Source organism: Anomalospiza imberbis, chromosome 3, assembly GCF_031753505.1.
Source record: "Anomalospiza imberbis isolate Cuckoo-Finch-1a 21T00152 chromosome 3, ASM3175350v1, whole genome shotgun sequence".
In the NCBI taxonomy this organism is placed as follows: Eukaryota; Metazoa; Chordata; class Aves; order Passeriformes; family Viduidae; genus Anomalospiza; species Anomalospiza imberbis.
Window position 1 is genome coordinate 79,090,798 of NC_089683.1, and position 21,661 is coordinate 79,112,458.

The 21,661-nt window shown below is 38.2% G+C and overlaps 1 protein-coding gene across 1 annotated transcript in view; it reads left to right on the top strand.

Moving 5' to 3' along the window:
* Positions 1-21,661, top strand: part of HEATR5B (HEAT repeat containing 5B) — a 55,642-nt gene that overhangs the window by 26,639 nt on the left and 7,342 nt on the right. Inside the window, exons 22-34 of the mRNA XM_068185323.1 lie at positions 1,855-1,999; positions 2,847-3,086; positions 4,918-5,169; positions 7,147-7,328; positions 8,442-8,510; positions 9,313-9,492; positions 10,163-10,400; positions 11,041-11,301; positions 12,242-12,369; positions 12,556-12,700; positions 17,199-17,468; positions 19,205-19,429; positions 21,361-21,512. Coding sequence (XP_068041424.1) covers positions 1,855-1,999; positions 2,847-3,086; positions 4,918-5,169; positions 7,147-7,328; positions 8,442-8,510; positions 9,313-9,492; positions 10,163-10,400; positions 11,041-11,301; positions 12,242-12,369; positions 12,556-12,700; positions 17,199-17,468; positions 19,205-19,429; positions 21,361-21,512 — 2,487 coding nt within the window. The remainder of the gene's footprint in view (positions 1-1,854; positions 2,000-2,846; positions 3,087-4,917; positions 5,170-7,146; positions 7,329-8,441; positions 8,511-9,312; positions 9,493-10,162; positions 10,401-11,040; positions 11,302-12,241; positions 12,370-12,555; positions 12,701-17,198; positions 17,469-19,204; positions 19,430-21,360; positions 21,513-21,661) is intronic.

Here is a 21,661-nt window from a genome sequence, read left to right on the forward strand (position 1 = left end):
CTGGCTTAAGCCTGAATGTAAGGCAAAGGCTTGAACCCAAAACATACCAAATATGACTGTAAGAGGAAAGGTGGTGTGGGTGTGGTTTTGGTGTAGGTTGATGGGGTTTTTTAATAATTACTATTATAAAAGTTATTTTTAAAGGGCTCAGTAGTCCAATACTGAGAAATTTGAAAAGCTTCTCTGTTATGTCTGTTAGATGTTTTGCAGAGTTGTTTATGTCAGTCTTTGCGGTGCTGATGACTCAGTGTTACCTGAAGGAATGCAATCCTACTTATGTCAACACTGGAGCTTTTTCTTAGTATGCCATCCAGATTTTCCCTAGGGCATCCTCTCATGATTAGGTGCTTCTCAGCCCTGTGCACACCCAAGCCCCACCCTGCCCCAAGCACTCCTGGGAGTGCAGTGTATTTACAGAACCTGTCACTTGTCCCTTCACAAAATTTTGCATGAAAGGGGTGTAACACACACAGAAGTAGATAAGCTCTTTTGTATGAATATGATGTACAGCATGAGATAATTCCTACAGCCATTCCCAATGGGTGATGTTACACACAATGAAGTTTATACATGAATAATTAGTGCTGTTTTGAAATCTTTTCCCATGGTTTTCTACTGTTTCTCCCCTCTTAGTTTATTGTCTTCTGCTAAATGAAAGCTATTTTTGTTTTCCTTTCTCATATTCCTTACTTTCAAGTTATACTTAGTTTGTTAGGATTTATGCTGAGTTGTCTTGGGCGTTCCTTCATACTGCAAATGCATAGTTGTGTAGGCAAGGTCTGCCTTACCTGCACCATTAGCCAACTCTTCAGAATGGAATTAATGCCAGGTATCAAAATTAAACCATGCAGTTCCACACTCTCATTTTAATTTCTTCTTCCTGCATTGGCTTCATAACTTGTAGTTATTTGTTTTGTAACTTGAATCATGGAATACTGTTTACATTAATAAATCTCCCAAATACTGTGTGTTTTAGGTCATTGAAGCAACTTCAGTTGTGATATTTAGAAATTCTTTAAAGACTGCCTGTTTTTTTGGGACTAAATTCTTGTATATTCATATGTGGAATAAAGATGTACTGTTAAAATGCTTTATAAACTGTAGAACCCTTCCATTTAGGGAAGCATTTTCCATCCCCATAATAACCTGATACCAAGAAAGCAAATGGATATTTGGTTTATTAAAGCCAAATTACCCTGAAGTAAATAAAGAGTTAGAGTTTCTCAAAGGGCACTCTTCACCTCTTCCACTGTGGAAAAACATTCACTTTTCTGTGGAGCTACTTCCTCTCAGAAAAATAGAGACCATACACAATTCTTCTGTAAGGAAAATATTTGCTTGTGCTTTAGGTGATTCAAAGGAATTAGAAGCCAGTGTTGGTTAGCAAAGAAATCTGATGCTGTCTTATTGAGAGGCACTTTTAATAACTTAATGCTGTAGATTCTGTTACTAATGCAAGTCTTATTATAGTTGTCATGAGTGGTGCACCTGATAATGGCTTTTTTGTTTAAAAGAAAGTGATTTACAGCAATAGCAGAATATAAGGCAGAGTAGTACTGGAGTGTAACAAATTGGAAACTGTAATTAATCTAAATCACACTGGCACAGTAGTTCCAATACTTAAGCTTTTATCTCTTTTACCAGGTGCCAGCTGTCAGCTCTGTGTATATCAGCTATATTTTGATATTAGTATATTATGAAGAGTGCTTACTTCTGAACCTTCAGAACTTGATTCCCAGCAGCTCACACATGGGCTTATAACTGAATAATAGAATGTTTTTAGTCCTTAGCAGCATTGATTTATTGATGCTGGGGTGCAGCAGTTCACTCACCTGTAGTGGTTTTGACTTTCAGGTTCATTTGTGCAGCTCTCACTTGCTGCTGCGCCGGGCTGCAGTTGCGTGTTTACGACAGCTTGCTCAGAGGGAAGCATCAGAAGTGTGTGAATATGCCATGAGCTTAGCAAAAAACGCTGGAGACAAAGAGAGCAGTGCCATCAGTACGTATTTCTTTCACATGGCCTTTTGGTAACAGTTGAATGCACATGTGTGCATATGTGTGCTTTGCCTTCAGAAAGAAGGGAAAAAGCCCAGAACCCCCTTGTACCCTTAGTGAAAAAAACCCTCAGCTGTCCCTTCTGACTTCAATAACTCCTGGCCACACCCCTGCTTTTGCCTCTGGAATTTTGTTCATGATTTAACTATTTGTGAAATTCAGACTTTAACCTCTCTCTCTCATTAAGGCTGGCAGTCAAATAGGGAGCACAGTATATGTACAGTGGAAGCATTTTACAGTTTTTCTGGTATTATAACTCTTGTTATTTTGAAAATTGACTTAATGGTGTATTGTTTGATTGAGGTTGTGGTATATTCTGTTAGCATCATATCTGCAGTGCCTGTGGACTTTGCTGGCTGGTCTAATTCTTACATGTATCATTTTATTTTCAGAATAGGAGGCTCAACAGTGTTGATCAGCACAGTCTCCATACAAATGTAGAATTGTGAGCTTATTCAAATGATACCAGTTAAGTCTGTCTCTGGGAAGAGTCTTTAGAGTACAATACTATTAGGTTTTTTTACAAATTCATGGGCTGTGTGCCTTGAAGAGAGGGGTTTTTTTTTTACTTTTTTAACTAATACTTGAAGGTGTTATTTGCATTGCAGATGAAATTAATTGCTGTATTAGAACCTTTCTAGCGTTGGTTCAGAAAAATAGCAATAACATCTTGGTGATCTTTGATTGAACTATACACACACAGGTACACAATGTCCAATTGAAGTCTGTTGCTCCAAATTTTAAAACTGAGTTCCTGATTTTAGAAGAGCTCTCTCATTCTCATTTTGCAGACGTGAATCCTTTTGCACCAGGGGCTGGCTCTCGGCGAGACGCTCATTGCCGGCATCAGGGGGTTAATATAACAGAGACGGGCCTGGAGGGCGTCTTGTTTGGAATGCTGGATCGTGAGACTGATCGGAAATTGTGCTCAGATATCCATGACACTCTGGGACACATGCTTTCATCTCTGGCAGTGGAAAACCTTTCTCACTGGCTCATGCTTTGTAAGGATGTCCTTGCAGCTTCCAGTGGTAAGTGTTCTGTGGGGTTCACATAAATGATAGTATGTCCTTAGCATTGGCGTCTTCTGGCAATATTGGTTTGGAGCTTCTCTTTTATCCGAGTTAAGATGTAGGTTATATTGTATACAGAACTGGATTATAGAGCAATTAAACTGCCATAGAAAGAAGGAATTATCGATGTTGAGTTTCAGAATATGACTCATAAAGAAAAGTTAGCTGCTTGAAGTAGGATTTCCAATGGAGAACAATGATGTTTGTAAGTCTGACATTTCAGTATCTTAGTGAAAGCAGACATCCTTTTTAGCCTGTATAAATCAGGATTGTACAGAGGGAAGATTCCTGTACACATTCTGAGCTTTCTTTTATAAGGTTTTGTGAATTACTGATGTGATGCTGCGTTACCATGGTGATGAAATTTTTGTTTGTTGTTCAGCTTTGCAGATTTGTTTGCACAGATTTTGTCCTCTGAGACCTTATTCCTGTTTTTCAGCTTGTTAGAATGGTTATGACGCAGAATCTGCTCATTTCCCTTGCATTTATACTTGTTTATTGGCATGTGTGAGTTCATCCTGAAGCTGTTTCTAAAGGCTGCCAGCTTTACATTTACTGATGAGTAATGCTACCAATAATTTCTTTATGCAATGTAGTTACCACAAATCTGCCCAGTGAGAAAGACCTCATTTCCTGAGTTCTAAATTGGCATGGTTTTTTGTTATTTCATGTGGGATGGGTCTTAAAGTTTTTACGTGGTTGTCCAGTTTATATATTAGCATGTGACTTGTCTTGGAGAAAACCATATTTAAATAAATTTCTCTCAGGTGTATTGTAAGCCAGCAACTTCACTTTGATCTCCTTTGATCCATCTAACTGGCATATGACCAAAATGTGGTTTGCTTTTAAGCAGAGATTTACAAATCAGCCACATGAGGTCCTGGATGCCTTCTCAAAATGCTGTTGTTATGCATTAGCATCATCCATGTGTGATTTGCCATAGCCTTTTTCTTTACTGAAAGAACTGTCTCTTCAGTTGCTTAAAATTAGACTTTCTGAGAAGCATGCATTGCAATAATTTCCTTTAATTCTCCTCTTATTATTGCTGGGGTAATTTTTGTCAGTATTTTGGCATTTTGCTAATTTAGACTTTGTCTTTGAGGATTTATGTTTTCATTTCTGAATAGCAAATGTATATATGCATGTTTGGTGAGGGATTTTTGGTCTGTGTTCGGCTTTTGGCTTTTTATGTGATCCCTGAAGTAATTTTTATTTTCTGAAATAAGGTCTCAAACCTACACGCAGAGAAAATAATTTTTTGAATATTAATTACATTTTTGGGTGCTATCAGTGGCCTACTTGGCTGCGTAGCTGTCCCTTGGCTTGGAGCTTTGTAGTTTTGTTTCAGTTTAACTTGCTTTTTGTCTTCCACTTGAAATGGGAGCTGAATAATTCAAAACGAAGCTAATTCTTTTATTCTGAGTCTGATAATTCTTTTAATTCTGTGCCTTATCCTGTTTATTGGCAATTTAATAGGTTAATTTACAAAGCTGGGCAATTTAGATATGGGATTCAGCTATAGTTGGTAACTGTGGAGAATTAATATTATAGGAATTTTATCTCATATCATGTAAGATGATTAAAGGGTAATTTAACCCAGAACTGAGGTGAAAACCATTTATTTTAATGATACACTCTTGCTTTTGGACACTTGTCAAATGTTTCTACAGAAGAATTAGTCTGTTCTGACTCTCAGTATAAGGAAAGACTTGAACTCATGTCCTTAACTGCCTTCTGTGGATTTTAACAGTGGCATGTTTTTCTTCCTTTTAATTGTTCTGTGTCATAGACATGAGCACTGCTGCTCCCTTGGGAGGAGGGAAGGATGAGGAGTTGGAGAAGAAGGACGAGATGGATGATGACACAATGTTTACCACCTTGGGTGAAGAGGACAAGTCCAAGCCTTCTGTAGCACCTCGCTGGGCCACTCGAGTGTTTGCAGCAGACTGTCTGTGCCGAGTTATCATGCTGTGTGAGAATGCCAACAAGGCACACTTCGACCTGGCACTGGCTCGTTCAGCCAGACTTAAAAACCCAAAAAGTAATTGCGTGCTTTGGTTTTGTTCTTAATTTTTTATTTTTGTTTTGACACCTCTTTACACCTTATGATTACACAACCAAGAAAATAATAATAAGCACTTATTCTTTCAGTCAAATGGTCAAAACCAAAGGAAATGCCCGGCAATAATCAATAAAACTGTGTCTCTGTAACCACTGTAGTTACAGTACCATGAGCACAAAGAATGAGGTTTTCTGGAACATACCAGTTCTGAAAGACTGGTCTGCTTAGGGGAAAAAAACCTTAGAGATGCAAAGATTTTCCTCAAAGATGCAAAGGTTTCCTCAGTTCTGAAACAGAAGCAATAAACTTCTAGCTAAGGGCAAGCTCAGAGTGTTTTCAGAGTTTAATATAATGACAGCAATTAATTAAACTTGAGAATATTTTAGCGTCTCCAATCTAAAGAGATGCTAGAAAAGAAAAAACGAAGGGATCAATTAGGTAATTATTGCTATGGCATTGGTTGCAGAGAGAGGGGGATATGGGAGGGAGTTATAAAAAGACATGGACTTTGTAAGGTTTGTTCTTTTGGTATCCATGAGAGTGATGAGTCTTAGTTTTCAAGCTCATGTTCCAAAGACAGTTTTATGAGTTAGAGGATCAAAATCGAAAGGTCCTAGATGGCAGAATAGTTTTGTGAAGAAATGTTTTTCAGATAGTGTGAGGTGAGTGTCCTTGAGTTGTCCATGTTTGTGGTTGTTTGGGTTCACCTGTGTAGTGCTCATGAGGACTTTTGTGTCTGTAGGATGAATAGTTTGAGCATCCTAGAATGTGTGACATGAATGGATTTTGATGTCTGTGTTGTTGAGTGTCTGTTGTGATATGGAGAGATATCAGCTCTTTGCCTGTGTTGCTTTAGTGCAGCCTGGTTCCAGCACTGTGCATTGCTTTTGTGAGAATCTGGTTTTTGACTTGATTTGAGGCCAAGGCCACTGAAGACTAGGAAGGAACAATTTCAAGAAAGTTGATTTTATCATGGCATTGTATCACAAAGAAGATAATTAAATAACTGCTGCTTATAGGGTCCTGCCGAGAATGGCATATCATAATCTGGAGAATTTTATCTCTGTTTATTTAAAGTGAACTTTGATATGTTTGGTATCATTGTAAAAAGGAAAACTCAGCAAAATTCTGCCCCTCCAAGTGCAGCTTCTAAAATATTCAAATTTTACTATTGTCTCTGATTGAAAAAGTGCAGACTTTATCACTGTAGTTTCAAAGTGATTTTCAGTCTTTCTTTACTGATATGCTTCTGAAAAGTTTCAGCCACAAAAACATTTTCCTTTTTTACCTTGAGACTTGAAAATAGCTTAGGCAATTTGTGGGTTTCATTAGTCACAGTGGATGTTGTTAAATAATTTATTTTCATGTTTGTTGTACAACGTGGTAATTTCAAATTGAGAGTGAGAAAAGAAATAAAATTAATACCTAGAGAAGAATAATCCTTTCAGAAATGTTACTGCACTATGTATTTTTCTTGTGTGCATGCTTACAGCCTTAGAGGTGGTTTTTGGGAGGAGAACCAGAGGCATACTCAGATTTAGGTGCTGACATCAGCAGGGGTCACTGTAAGCACAGGATTTGAGCAGGAGTAGGAATTGCCTTGAAGAATTTCTGTATGTTTGGGGGATCATTCAAATTAGCTTTAATAAATGTTTTAATATATTCTAAGCTACTTAGCCACATTTACATACTTCGTCCTACACAATTTCTGCTCATTTTTCAAGGTTGTCTTAGGAATAAAAGTCATAGAATCACTTTGGGGGGGAGGGGAACTAGAAAAAAAAAAAAAAAAAGAAAAATAGGTTGCATTCTTTCCTGCTTCTTCCATGCATTAAATGTGGATCTTTGAAAACAAATAGGTAAAATTCATGCATGTCAATGAGCAAAATGTTGCAAGTATTCATCATGTTAGCTATCTTTTAAGTTACTAAATAGTTCTTTCTGTTTTGTTCTAAGATGACTTCTTAGTACTCCATCTCTCTGACCTTATCCGAATGGCATTCATGGCTGCCACGGACCACAGCAACCAGCTAAGGATGGCGGGGCTTCAAGCTCTTGAGGACATTATCAAGAAATTTGCATCTGTTCCTGAGCCAGAGTTTCCAGGCCATGTGATACTGGAGCAGTATCAGGCGAATGTGAGACCTCCTTCATAAGTTCAGGAAATCTTGTAGTTATGCCAATATGCCAGTATTAGCTTTGAGAACATTTTATAATTTGATAAAAAGCTGTGAGGAGATTTTTCTGTGTGTGAAAATGTGCTACAGAGACTCACTTAACTATTCAAATTTTATTTTTGTATCTCATTCTATTTATTGTAATTTAGTAGCTGATAAAATTCAGTAGTTTGAAAGGCAAATACTGCAAGTTACATTTGACTTTTGGCAAAAGTGGCTATTAGTTTGTAGAACTAGGAATTGGAAAATATTGTTCACTCAGTTCTAGATTTAATCTAATAAATCTGTTTTCTTGGGAATTAATGAATGTACCTCTGTTTAAATGAAAACTATAAAAGTTAAATGAAAACTATAAAACTAAAAGTACTGGGAAGTGGGCAAATAAAGATTTTTTGGGGATATTATTGTGCTTTTTTTGTTGCATAGCTTAACTCTTTCCCCCCTTTTGTTTTCACTCTGTTGTCAAGATCTTACCAAATACTTTCTAAAGGCAGCCTTTCATTCTTTTCACTTCCTGCCTTCTTCTTCTCCCTTCTGTGGTGCTGTAACCATTGCTTCTTTCTCTTGAACTTGGTTCCGTTTATTTCAGAAAAATATTACCATATAGCAACTGCCTAAAAGGCATTTTTCAGTCAGTATTGGTCACTTTGCAGACTTGATGCAAATCCAACCATAAACATTTAATTTCACATTGCTGTTCCTTTGGGCATCAAATTGCCATTGGCTTATTGATCCTTAACAGAAGTTGCACCTGTAATACTGTAATGATTAAAAGGATACTCATTTACAGAGGGAAGATAATACCACATAATTCACAAAGGTAGTTGAGACTTAAAATAGCAATGGTAAAGCAGGAAAAAAGTAGTTTAAGACTCTGTTTTTGTTGTTTAAAGACTGCTATTGCAAATGTTTGCTAGACACCAAGGACAATTTTGGGATGTAACTACAATGCCAAATTTAGCAATCTTGTTTTGCTTTTTCTGTACTTGTCCTTGAGCCTTAAACAAGGTGAGATAAGCAGCACTGTGTGCCTATTATTGTAGTTGGATTTTAAACTTTCCTTCTTATCAACAGGTTGGGGCTGCTCTGAGGCCAGCTTTTTCCCAAGATACGCCATCCGATATAACTGCAAAGGCCTGTCAGGTACAGTGGAAAACGTTCACATACTATAAACAAAACTAATTTTCCTTCTCTTTGGAAGAAGGATGCAAAAGAGAAGTAGCATCAAACCCCTGGAAGATGTTGTAAACTTAAGCTGTGATGTTTTTGCAACATCTTTTGAGTTTCCTAGTCATATATTTTGTTCCTCAGATGTGCAGAAGTCCTTTTAGATAGCTACATCAAAAAATGTATCTGGAACTAACTATGTGTTCATATCAATCCTGCAAAAAAAAAAAAAAAAAAAAAGAAGAGAAAAAAGGCAAGAAACCTTTTGCTTAATAAGACCAGCAGAAGTCTATTTATTGTCTTTCAGTCTGATCATATATGATGTATGGAGCCTTATAAATTGATTTGCGATGTGAGGGATTTTAAAGGTATACTATTGGTGATTGCTGCCCAATATATTCTTCACAGAGAATGCAGTGACTCATTACCTGAATGATTTGACCAGACACTTGGGAACAGAATAAAAAAATCATTATAACTTATTTATGGAGGATTGAAAAAATTTTAAAATGTTTTCCATGTCTTTTAAGTTCCCTTGTCATATGCATTGCAATTGTAGCCTTTATAACCACTCACCTGAGCAATTCTGTTGTCACGGATGGGGAGGAAAAGAAAAAGGAAAACCTGATTTATTTGTCTTAAGCAGGAAGACAGTGGCTAAGTTTTCCTGGTGGTTGTTTTGGGTTTGGTTTTCTAACTAATTTAATTATTTTTTTCATTTATAAGGTTGTTGGGTTTTTTTTGCTAGTTTAGAATGATTCTAAACTTTGTTGTCCAGGTATGTAGCGCTTGGATAGGAAGTGGGGTTGTAAGTGACCTGAATGATCTTCGCCGAGTTCACAACCTTCTTGTCTCTTCCCTGGATAAAGTGCAAGCGGGAAAGGGATCTTCTAGCCAGATTTACCGAGAGAGCGCGACTACTATGGAAAAACTCGCTGTTCTCAAAGCGTGGGCTGAGGTAAACCATGACCATTAAATCTGTCAAAGTTTGGAAACATTTCACAGTGTAATAGCAGCCTCACACCTAATACTGCCTGTACATGCCTTCCTCCTAACCTCTTGCAGTTCTAGTCCTGGGATGTTTAAAACTCAGTATCTTTCTCTGCCATTCTGTTGAGCCATATTTACATTGAGGCTTTATTGTTCTTTGTTTTGCTGCACTTTTCTGCGTAAAAATATGCACTCATACCTTATCAGATTTCTAGTTTCTTCCCATCTTACTGCTCTTAAACTTGAAAAAAAAAACCCACAAACAAGAAAAAAAAACCCTAAAAATCAAACAACCTTCAAATATATTCTGGGAAAATATTGCGGTTAGTTAAGTAGTTAACCAACTAGTTAGTTAACACTGTCAAGTGTTTATAATTGGCACATTTTTAGGAAGAAAGTGTGTGGCCAGACTGTTTAAGGAAAGTCCCATTTATGAACCTAAGCATTATATATATACACTGGTAGAAATAAAAGAAAGGATTTAAATAAAATGGATTAGTATTGAAAATCTCTTTTGTCCAGTCATGTTCTGGTGAATTTTATCTGTGTGGAATCTGTTACATTTACATGGGAAAGGCTGCTGCTTTCCTTTCTTCTTGGAATCTCACAGCACATACTTTGACATGTTTTACTTCTAGGTGTATGTTGTTGCCATGAAAATTAAGAAAGAAGCAGAAACCAAACCAAAGCGTGTTTTGAAGAGCACAGAGGAGGATGAGGATGATTTTGCTACCGTGGATGAGCTGCCACCAGACAGTTTGATAACGCTTGTACAGCCTGAACTGCCGGCACTGAGCCGTCTCTGGTTGGCTGCGTTGAAAGATTACGCTCTTTTAACTTTACCAGCTGAATTTGCTACCCAGCTTCCACCAGATGGTATGCACTGAAATTTCTTGTTGTGTTCTGCAAAACTGAAAGAAAATTGTAGCTAGACATTCAGAATTATTATATAAATTATTTGGTGTGCATGTTTTTTATACATGTGATAAATTTCTGCCTGAGAATGTAATAGCAATATTTTCTAAGTTTGAGTATTTTTTCCTTCAATTTGCAATGAGTATTCTCTTTATTCAAATCATTGAGATCATTAAAACCACGTCTTTGTGGAATTAAGTGTACTTCTTCACCTCTAATACTTTGATATCAAATGCAAAAAGATCCTGCTTGTATGAAAAACAGCCCCTGAGATTAGAGCAGACACTGTTTTACAGTATGACACAGAATTAAGAGTGAATGCTCCATATGAAAAATGCTGCAAGACCTGATGACTGTGCCTGCCTTTCTTGCTCTCTGCTTACTGCTTTATTGGGGCCAGTGCACTTTCTCATGAGAAGTCCTAATATTACTACTACACAAGGAGAATTGGAATGTACTGCCACTAACAAGTATTACACCTGATTATGTTTGTGATCAAGCACACCCAGAATAAATATACTAATACATTCAGAACGCATGTCTTTTTATCTGTTACTTGCAGAGAATTTTAGAATTTACCTTTGCTTTGTTAATTTAACAGGAGGAGCATTTTACACTCCAGAAACAATAGACACAGCTAGACTGCATTACCGAAACTCCTGGGCTCCCATACTACATGCAGTGGCACTTTGGCTAAACAGTACAGGATTTAACGTGTCAGAGTCAACAGAAGAGACTGCTGCAGCAATGCCCAATTCTCAGAAACGTGCTACATCCATTATGCTAAACCAGACACCTGGAACTCCACCTACCAGTAAATCTTTGCCAGAGATAAACAAAGATCGAATGCACTTAATTTTGGGTAAGAGTTACAAGTTTAGAAATCAGTAGCAGCATGTTATGGTATGAAACACTATGAAAATGAGAAAAGATACTTTGCTTGAAATCTGGGAAGTTTAAAATTCATTACGTGTATGGACACTAAAGTTTTGAGAATCTCTGTTTCATCCTCCCTTTTATCTTTCTGCCTTCTGTGGTCTTTGTAGCTTTGACAGAGTAGTTGTCAGTGTGACTGTTATGCTTTATGTAATTGAATAAAATCTGTATGAACTGTTCAACGCTGTAGTATAATGCAGATAATACAAAATGTTATGCTTCAAAGATGCAAAAGCTGTGAGGTTAATTAAATTACACACCCCTCTAAAACACTGCTTAGTAGAGACTGTTATTTAGCAAATCATGTGGAGTAACTTTTGCATCAGTTTTTCATCTGTAAGTAGCATGCACTGTTTCTCGTCGTTGTTACCTAACAGCTTTAAGAGGTGGATGCAATCTCTTATTTTGAGGAATGCCAGAAGTTTGCTGAGATATAGACATTTAAATCTGGAATTAAGTACCCTATGTAGAGGATGAATATTGCCTGATTTTTGGAGCATAACTTCATTTTGTTTGTCTTTCCATTTAAAGGGGTTCAAGAAAATGAAATTCAGTTTACAAATGAAGGATTCATATGTGTGACTTACAGATCTTTAGAACAAAGTATGGATTTCTGTTCAGTAATCTTAAATTGCTTGTTGTCACTGTGTATTATTTATCCTGCCAAATTTTGGGGAAGACATGATGCAGAAGAGGAAGCAAATGCGATTCTTCTGCATAGAATTTCTTAATTGAAAGGAAGAAGAATTGAGAAAAACAGCTGTCTTTCTAAAGTTTTTAAGAACCTGCTATACTTATAAAAATTTTAAAAGAAAACTTGATTTTATGGTGATATGAACATTCTTTTTAACCGTTGCTCTTTTCAGGTGTTAGTATACAGTTTCTGTGTTCCCCAAGACCTGAAGAGCCCGTAGAGCATGTTACATCTTGCTTACAAGCACTACATACTTTATTGGATTCCCCTTGTGCCAGGATCCATATTGCAGAGGATCAGGTAATGTATGAGCATGTTGTAACAATCAGCTTTTTCCAGGTCTTGGTGTTTCATCTATGATGATTACAAGACCTGTAATTATTTTTTGTATGAGAAAAGTATTTGTTCATCATAAGCAAGTGACATTACAATTAGGAATTGTTTAGTCCTAATTAATGTTTTTCTATGTATTTTATTGCACTGCAGCTCCTTGGTGTTGAACTCTTGAGTGTGCTTCACCGACTCCTCCTGACCTGGGATCCTCCTTCAGTTCAGCTACTGGTTACAGGAGTTGTCCAGCAGATAGTAAGAGCAGCTCAAGATTATTTGCAGGAAAAAAGGAACACACTAAGTAAGATTCTGTAAACACTGCTTGCTTTGCAGAGTCAATAAGTAACAGGTTTTCATATTGGGAAGGGAACTCAGTTGCATTAGAGTATGGTTACACTGAGGAGGAAAATGCTGTGTATTTTACAGATAATTTTGATTGTGTTCATAATTACCTGCTGACTTCTTAACTCTTGTAAGCTATATTTTTTCTTCCTCTGATCATTCTCATTTCATGTCATGATTTTCATTCATTTTTCTGGAGTAAGAGTGGTGCAAGTTATACCCAGCACACCCCTTATTAATACCTTACTCAGTTTCCTTGATGTTTCTCTACTGACTGCTTCCTTAGCATTTCATTTACCTTTTTTCTGAAGTTTAATGATTTAGCCACATGTACAGGATATTGTGATGTGTCCCTGGCACAACTGACATCCATGTGGTGAGGGAACTGCTCCTGAAACCAGTATGGAAAGTTGCCTGCCCAGGAGATCTTGCCAGGAAGTGGAGCAGACTTGCACCTGGCAGGGCACTCAGGGCGTGTCAGCTGTCAGGATCTCTGGGAACAGGGTGTGCAACAGGAGCAAGGCAGTTGGCATGGAAAGGCATGCTCCTGCTGCCCAGAAGTGCTGCTCAAGACTGTACAGGACTGCTGGAGTCAGCATAATGGTGGCAGTGACATACAACAACAGTCTGCTGACTGAGGGACAATCAGCTCTGCTACATCAGAGGTCTAATGACCACATTTGAAATTCAGGTGAAAATGCTGATGTGCCTGTGCTCCAGAGGCATGTCTGTGCAGCCACAGCTGGAAGTGACATTGGTCTCACCTGTGAGACATGAAAGAAATGCTTGTGAAGGTGAGCAGATTCTGTGGTGTCAGGAAAGGTAAATAGAGGAATGAAATGTTCTTCAGAGGTCCTGTACATGCAGGAGCTGAAGTCCCATGTTTCTCAGGAGAGACAGCCATAGACAATGCTGGGATATGGCCTTGGAGGATGACACTTGCATGAAGGTGGCGGCTGCAATATTGTGACTTCCAGCAACAAAAGGCTCTATCTCCAGATATCCAGTTGGAGAACACTGAGGAGATCTGGCAAGAGGAGAGGAGCCAGCTGTCCTACTTTGATCAGAACTGATAACACTGAAAGGAAGTGAGGGGTGATACTAGTCAGGAGCCACAGGCTGCCTGATCAAGAAGGGGAGATGAATGAAGCCATGTTAAACCAACCCAAAGAAGCATTCCAGTCAAGCTATGGGAGTCTCATGAAAGGCTTTTACCATCCAGTCTTGTGTTGGAAGGGTGACGCTGCTGGAGGCTAACACTCAGAAGTGTACAAATCACAGACTTCTTCAGTCCAGATGCTGGACGGTCCAGATAAGGGTGGGGCTCTTCACTTGTACAGAAGAAATGGTTACAAAGGTTAATGGTAGTTCTGTCTGTACCAGCTATGTGATAGTGGAGGGATAGGTCATAATTTCAAGGGAAAGAAAGAAAATGAGTAGCAGAGCAAAAGCTTTGGCTGACTTGGCAGACTTTGGCTTGTTCAGAGAGCTTGTAGATGAGATCTTGTAGATGAAATCTTGTGGTAAGCTTTCCTGAAGGGCAAAAGAAAGAGGGATTGTTCATCTTTGGTGACAAAATAAAGCTTATTCACAATGATCATGGCAGGAGGCTGAGTTGGCTGAACAGGAACTTCTGACTGAGTTCAAATGTGACATGGAAGCGCATGGATGTTGGAAGTGGGGGCAAGCTGCCAAGGAAGACTGAAGTCTTCCTGGGTATGGAGGAGTAGAACTGGGAAAGCACAATTTAGGTGGAGCTGAGACTGATGATGAATGTCCAGTGTGACAAGAACAACTTTTATAGATACATTGTCAGCAGAGGAAATTTGGACCTGCTGCGGAATGGATTGGGTGATCTAATGACAAAACACACTAGAGGAAAAACTAAGGCACTGTTATCTTCTTTACTTATGCCTCCTGTGTCTGTGTCTAATGAGCAAGCCTAGGGAGAGCAGTGCTAGCTACAGCAGGTGAGCATCCAGTTAGGGACTGCTCACAGAAAAGCCAGCCATCCCTGGAACCAAATGTGATGCATCTGAGGGAGCTGGCTGATGACATGCTCAGTTTGTTGCAGTCATCTTTGAATAGCTGTGGTGCTCAGGAATGCTTCCCAATGAATGGCAAAGATGAGATGCTGTGACAAACTTTGAGTAAGACATGAGGTGGGGTTTGAGTGAACTTGCCAGTAAGCCTGCTGTGCTTGTTGAAAGGTTTTTGAGTAAATTTCTTTTGAAACCACTTCTTAGTACATCAGAAGAATGTACTTGGTAGAAGTAGAAGAAGAATGGTAGAAGAATGTGATTGGAAATAGCACAGACTTACAGAGGGCAATTAATGTCTCATCACCCTCTGTGATGAAATAACTGGCTTTGAAGGTGGAGGGGTGAATATTGTTTACTTAGACTTCTGCAAGGCTTTTGACTCAGTACTCTACAATATAATTGTCAAGTTGGAGTGATGTGGACTGAAAAGTAGGAGAATAATTTGTTGGATTGCTGCACTTGAATGGAGTTTAGTGATTCAAGTCTGACTGGCAGCTGGTTGCAACTGGTGCTCCTTAGAGATCAGTATTGGGCTTGCTACTGTTAAGCATATAGGACAGATAGGAGAGAATGTACCCTCAGCAAATTTGTGGATAATACCAAACTGGGCAGGTGGTAGGTGTGCAGGAGGGTGGTGCTGCCTTTAAGGGGAATTTTGAACAGCAGACTGAGAACCTGCTGAAGTTCAGCAAAGAAAAATGCAAAATCCTGCATTTGGGATGGAATGTGCATTGGTATAGGCTGGTGGGCTGACAGATTGGATAGCAGATTTGCCAGATGAGGAGCTGTGTGCATAAATCTCTGGTGTGAAACCTATGCAATGCTGACAACTCTGTTATTGGGCTGTGTTAGAAAAGCATGACCAGTGGATTAAGGATACAATTATGAAGATGCATCTGGAGCAGTGTCTAGTTTTCTTTGCCCTTCCTCCTCATTCTGAGTAAGACAGATGTTGACAAACATGAAGGAAGTTCGATGGAAGTCCACTAAGCTGCTTAGGGAGGTGAAGTGTGTGACCTGTGAGGAGAGGCTGAGAGAGCTGAACTTACTTAGTCTGCAGAAGAGAGGGTTAATATGGGATAGAATAGCAATCCCCCTTCTTAGATTTAAAGACAAGGCCAATCCAGACACTTTGAAAGGCATGTGGTGGAAGGACAAGAGGCAATGGACACAAACTGCAGCAGTGGAAATCCAGATGGGATACAAGGAAAAAATTAATCACTGTGGGAGCAGTGAAGCAGAAGAGCAGGTGATCCAGGGATGTGGTATCTCTATGCTTGGAGATACTCAAAACTTGACCAGCAGTCTGAAAGCTACTTTCTGAGGTACTTTTAGTGACGTCTTCCTTTTAAGAGAGAGTGTCCCTGTTCAATCATCCCTTTGCCGTTTCTTTAAAAATCTCAGATATACTGTTCCCATCTTTGCTAGGTAAATTAGTTTCCAAGAGGCAACTTGGGAAATAGTTCATTGATACCTGGTTAAGTTGGGTAGGTCTGCCAGATTTTCTGTTACCTGAAAGAAGTGAAGTAAACCCCAGAGAATATTCTCTTATTTAGGAAAATTACTATCTTAATCTGCCACAATGTACTGTTGATAAAAAAGAAAACCCAATTAATAGCTTTTGCCCCTTTTCCATGTAAAAACAGGGAGAAAATTTTGCTGGAACTTGAGGAACCAGCACAACTGAAAATGGAGGCTCTGTTCCTTCATATGAATTAATGGAATTGTTTACTGTCAGCCCAGTAAGCTGCTTTTTTCAGATTGATGAATGTGATAACAGTAGCAATCATTTAAATTCATAGGAGCTCTATAGGGGTAGTTCAGGCCAGCTTTGACTTACTGAATCTCTGTTGCTGTTTAATGGGAGAAGGAAAGACTGCAGCTGGTCAAGCTGCCATCAAAAGAGAGACTTTGAACTGAATACACTCAGATCATGAACTTAGACAGAATCCTACAGTGATTTTCCGTTCTCTTATTTCATAATCAGTTTAGGCTCAAATAAGATTTTGTCAGGGTGGAACATTTAATTAATAGCTATTAAATTAAAAAAGATAGTCCTGGCTGTTTATTTGTCATCGGTTGTTGTTAAATTTATGATCATTTTTAAGAGAAGCAAGATAATTAGCTGTAGTTTTATTTTGTGCAAGATTACATTTATTTTCTAGTTCAAGAATGATTTTTATTAAGTATTGTTGCAATCACAATACTTCTAAGGCATTTTAAACCTGTTGAAGTCATTCTAACTAAAACATTTAATCTGACATGAGCCAAGTTTGTCTTATCTTACTGTAAAGCAACTTTTTCTTCTTGATTTTTAACTCTTGATTTTAACTTGTGAAGAGTGTGTTATGTAATCTTTGGAATGGCATCTTAACTGTTTCCTCAGACATTTCTTTCCATTTCTTTCATTTTCAGATGAAGATGATAATGAAGAAAAAGAACATCCTCTTGCTTTAGGAGAGGGAGGTGAGAGCGGTGGTCTTGTGCCTGGAAAATCTCTAGTCTTTGCAGCCATGGAATTGCTCATGTTCATCCTAGTACGACACATGCCTCATCTGAGTTCAAAAGTGTCAGATTCTCCAAGTCACGTTGCTGCCAAATCCCACCTGTCTGAGGAAAGTGCTCGTCTTGTGGCTGCCACCGTTAATATTCTGTCTGACCTGCCTTCCCTGTGTTCTCCAGCAGGTAAGGCATTGTAACAGAATGTGTGTGAGTGGTAGCACAGTGAGGAAATGATGTTAAAAACAAGCTGTAAATATATTGCTATTAATGCTTTAAGGGGCATCTATTAATAATATTTAGGTAATTAACTAAATAAAAATTCAGGTTTTTACAGTGAGCAACATAAAGGAAATTTGATTTTAAGTTTGCATGTGTGCTGCAGATTTGCTGAGGAAATTATCTCTGTACCAATCTGATTTCATTGTTTGTTTTTTCCCCCTTTTTTCATGCATTTGAAACACTTCGGGCAATTTTCAATCATATTGTTAAAGAACACAGACATTTTGGAGATAATTAAATTCCTGAAAAGTTCATGAAAAGCAGCAGCTGTATGAAAACACAATTCTACTGAGGGAAAAACAGCACAATTCATCTGTGGTGCACTTGGGCTTGCAGCCGTTGGCTGTCAGTCATTCCCAATGTGATTATAAACTAAATGGAGCTTTCTTCTGCCCAGGAAGACTGTCACAAAGGATGTGTGTAAGCTGGGATAATTGCACTGAGTGAAGTTCCATGGGTAAAGGACACAATTACATGGGAAGCTGTGCTCTTTGACTTTTGCTTTTTGGAGAGCAAATTGCTTGACTGTTGTCTCAAGAATCTTTCGGAAGTTTCAGGCAGCCATATAGATTAGACATTTTAAAGTTAGTCCCCTAATGAGGTGCTCTGCAAATAACATATTTGGACAAAGTTATGCTTAAAAGACAATATGGCCTGTCTTCAAACAGAAATTTGTGAATTTGTGTCTTGCACTTATTTAAGGAACAACAGGTTTTGAATTGGAGTCATGCCCTGTTTTTATTTGATTCCTGTTTTTTTTTTTTTTTTTTTTTTTTGAGAGGGTGATGGAAAATAGGGTGGGCAAAAATAATAACAGTATTACTTCTATGTTGTCTGGAGTGAGGGTGTTACTCCCAGTATTTGGCAAGTGGCCATTGCAAGTACCTCAGAAACTACTGTTAGTTTAAAGAGCAACCCCTTCCTGTCATAATTGTTCTACTTCATGTATTTATCCTCACAGCATTCCCAGAAGCAGGAAAATGGCAGGATTTGTGTTTCCACAGATGTGGGAAAATGAAGCATAGAAGAGATATGGAAAGAAGCTTGACTGTCTGAAGTGATCTGTAGATTGATTTTGCATGCCCAAACCCAATAGCGTTCTTCTTTGAGTTCTGTAGGGGCTTAAAGTCTGCATGTGTTATTGAAACTCCTATAGCCTTTGGCCATTATTTGAGACACCCAAACAGCTTCCTTATTTTGCTTCTGGGGTTTGTACCACTCACCACCTTACTTGGAAAGTGCAGTAACTTAGTTTGGATACTTGTTTCCAGACCTGTTATTTTTGCTGTTTATAAGATCCTAGTGATATGTAGATCCTTCTAAGGTACTTAGCAATCTGGATGACATACCATGTATCACATGCAATGTAGGACAAAGTTTTAATAGCTAAATCATCATTCCTGAACTGACAGCAGAATTTCAATTGTTGGCTTGTATGACTTGTGTTATGATACACTCAGTAGCACTGGTGAATGAATTTGGTGAAAAAATGTTGAAGGACACATATGACTTGTTACCTATATTGTAGTTTATCTCATCTCCTTTGTCTCCAACCATATGTACCCATATTGGGAAAGACAAAGAGGTTATCTACCACACTTTAAAAATTCTATTTTATCTTCTTTTTTTCTTTATTTTAGGGTGTATGACAATCTTACCCACAATCCTATTTCTGATAACAAGGGTATTGAAAGAAACAGCAGTAAAGTCAGCAGATAATCAGGTCCCACCTCCAGTCACAGCAGCTCTTCAAGGGATAAAAACTATTGTTACTCTTCCAACAGTCAAGACTGATGAAACTCAGAAACAATGGACAGGTCTTATCCGCAGCACTCTGGCATCTATCTTGGAGGACTCTCAGCCTGGTAAGTGGTTTCCCAGTGCAGGAGTTAAAATTCAAGAAAAATGAATTTTCTGTAATGAAAATGCAAGTATGATATCCGCCTATAACTTAATGTAAGACCTGAATGAGCAAAACTCCTCAGTTGCTTAACAGATTTTATTGAAGAAAAGCACAACAATGACTTTAACAAAGTAGTTAGTTCTCAGGAGTTGCCACCTCAGATTTGGCCTTGTTTGGTCTATTTTCTTTAACAGTGTTGATCATAACCTCCAGTTAGAAGTTTTCCCTTTTGCAATGCATTTGGCATCAGCCTCTCAGGTTTTATGCTGGCACAAGTCATTTAATCTTAATGACAGTGAGTGTTAAAGTAAATGAGTGGAAAGACAGCCACAGATAATTGTGGAAAGGTTCATACTGGAGTAGGATACTCACAACACTGTTAAAAGCTTTCTTTGGTGAGAAAGAAATCCTGGCCCAAAAATCCCTGTTACTCACCAGCACAATAGTTACTGTCTCTTCAGAGAACTGCAGATTACCTCTTATGGTTCACAGACATGCTTTGCCTTGCCCTTCAAAAAGTGAAAAAGATGTACAGTCTTAGCTGCATAGTTAGCAAAAGAGAGACACAAAGATTAGCCATTTGCATAGTGGTAGTCAGCGAGAAAAACATCCCGTTACATTGCCAAGGAGCCATTTGTAGAGAGTGAAGAGAGGCTTGAATGGAGTTACTCATGTGAGAGATGGGGAATGAGGAGGTAATTGCAAATGATTCTGAAATGTCCAAAGGGGGAGGATCCCTAGGTTTGTGTTAACCAAGCCAAACTTCTAATTTGATTTGTCACATCAGCTCTTGTTTTCCAGCCCTTAGTTACTGTAGAGATTTCACAGGTCCTCTTTCCAGAAACATCACTGGCTGGAGACCTTTTTGCAGGCGTCAGAAATTTGTCTTGGTTCTTTGCAAGAGTGTATGTTTTCCTTTCCAATCTTCTGTGAAGTGTGATAGATCACACACACAAAAATCTAACCAAGGTCCACTGCATTCAATTTCAAACCTCATCATTCAATAAAATTTAAACAATGTAAATTTAAAATAATTTGAATAATGTAAGAAAAATTGTCACTTAAAATTCTTGGAGTAGTTTTTTGAAGTGAGGTTTCACATTATGGCTAAGCCAGTTGAGCGACTAGCTGACATCCGTAAAGGGCAGTCATGCTGTTTTTCTTTTTTGCTGACTTTATATATTGTGCCTCTCAGGGGAGAGCAGAACCAATGTGGCCAACCAGATCAGCAGAACAGTGCTTTTTATATATATTATAATAGTTGATATATACATATTTTTGTTCCTGTTGTGAATTCATGAATGAGATCTGTGAAGACAGAGCTTATGTAAGGAGAAAGAATTGTGACAATGGCAAATACAGGCTATTTGAAAAGCAGGAAAGGTTAAAGTAGGACTGTTCCTGTTGGTGACAGTTGGCTGTCAGATCAACTAGTCTGTTCTGTGAAACCTCATGTTAAGTAAAAGTTGCTGCCATGCTGGATATCTGTTTCTTACTCTGCTGTATCAGCTGAAGATAATAATTTTAAAAAGTGAAGTAGACCTTTATTGGGGAAAGGCTCTAAAAATATCTTTTTTCCTCTTGTTTGCACACTGAAAACAAAAAGCATGACTTGGTCTGAGAAAATGTAGGTGGTGATGTTTTCCTTGATACTTAAGTTTCAGAAAGATTGACTTACTTTACTAAAACAACTGTTAGAATAGAGTTGCTCAGATTTTTGTCAGTCACAGTCAGTAATGATACTGTAATAAGTAAATGCATATGCAGTTGCAAATCATTTCAAATACATATATTTCCTCTTTGTGAGTTTTATCTGTGTTCACTGGCTTTTACGAAATAAATGCTAAAACCTTTTTGGAATAAGCTAACAGCATAGTTGCTTTTGTTTTTCAGAAGCCTCTAAACCTATTCTTGATGAAATAAGCATACTTACAGCTATTGCTCTCTTCCTCTGGTCAGCAAGTACTGAAATAATTGGAGTGCAGTCTTTACAAAATGGATGTATGAACAGATTTAGAAGTGCATTGAATTCTTCTGATCCTTGGGTAAGATCATGTTATAGGAATGTGAATGATATGCAGCCAGCAGAAACTAATCGTGATATATTTAACACATTTCCTGAATGTTTTGTGGTGCCTTTACTTCAGGGACAGGTACTGCTGTCAAGATAACTAGAATTTTCAACAATGCATTA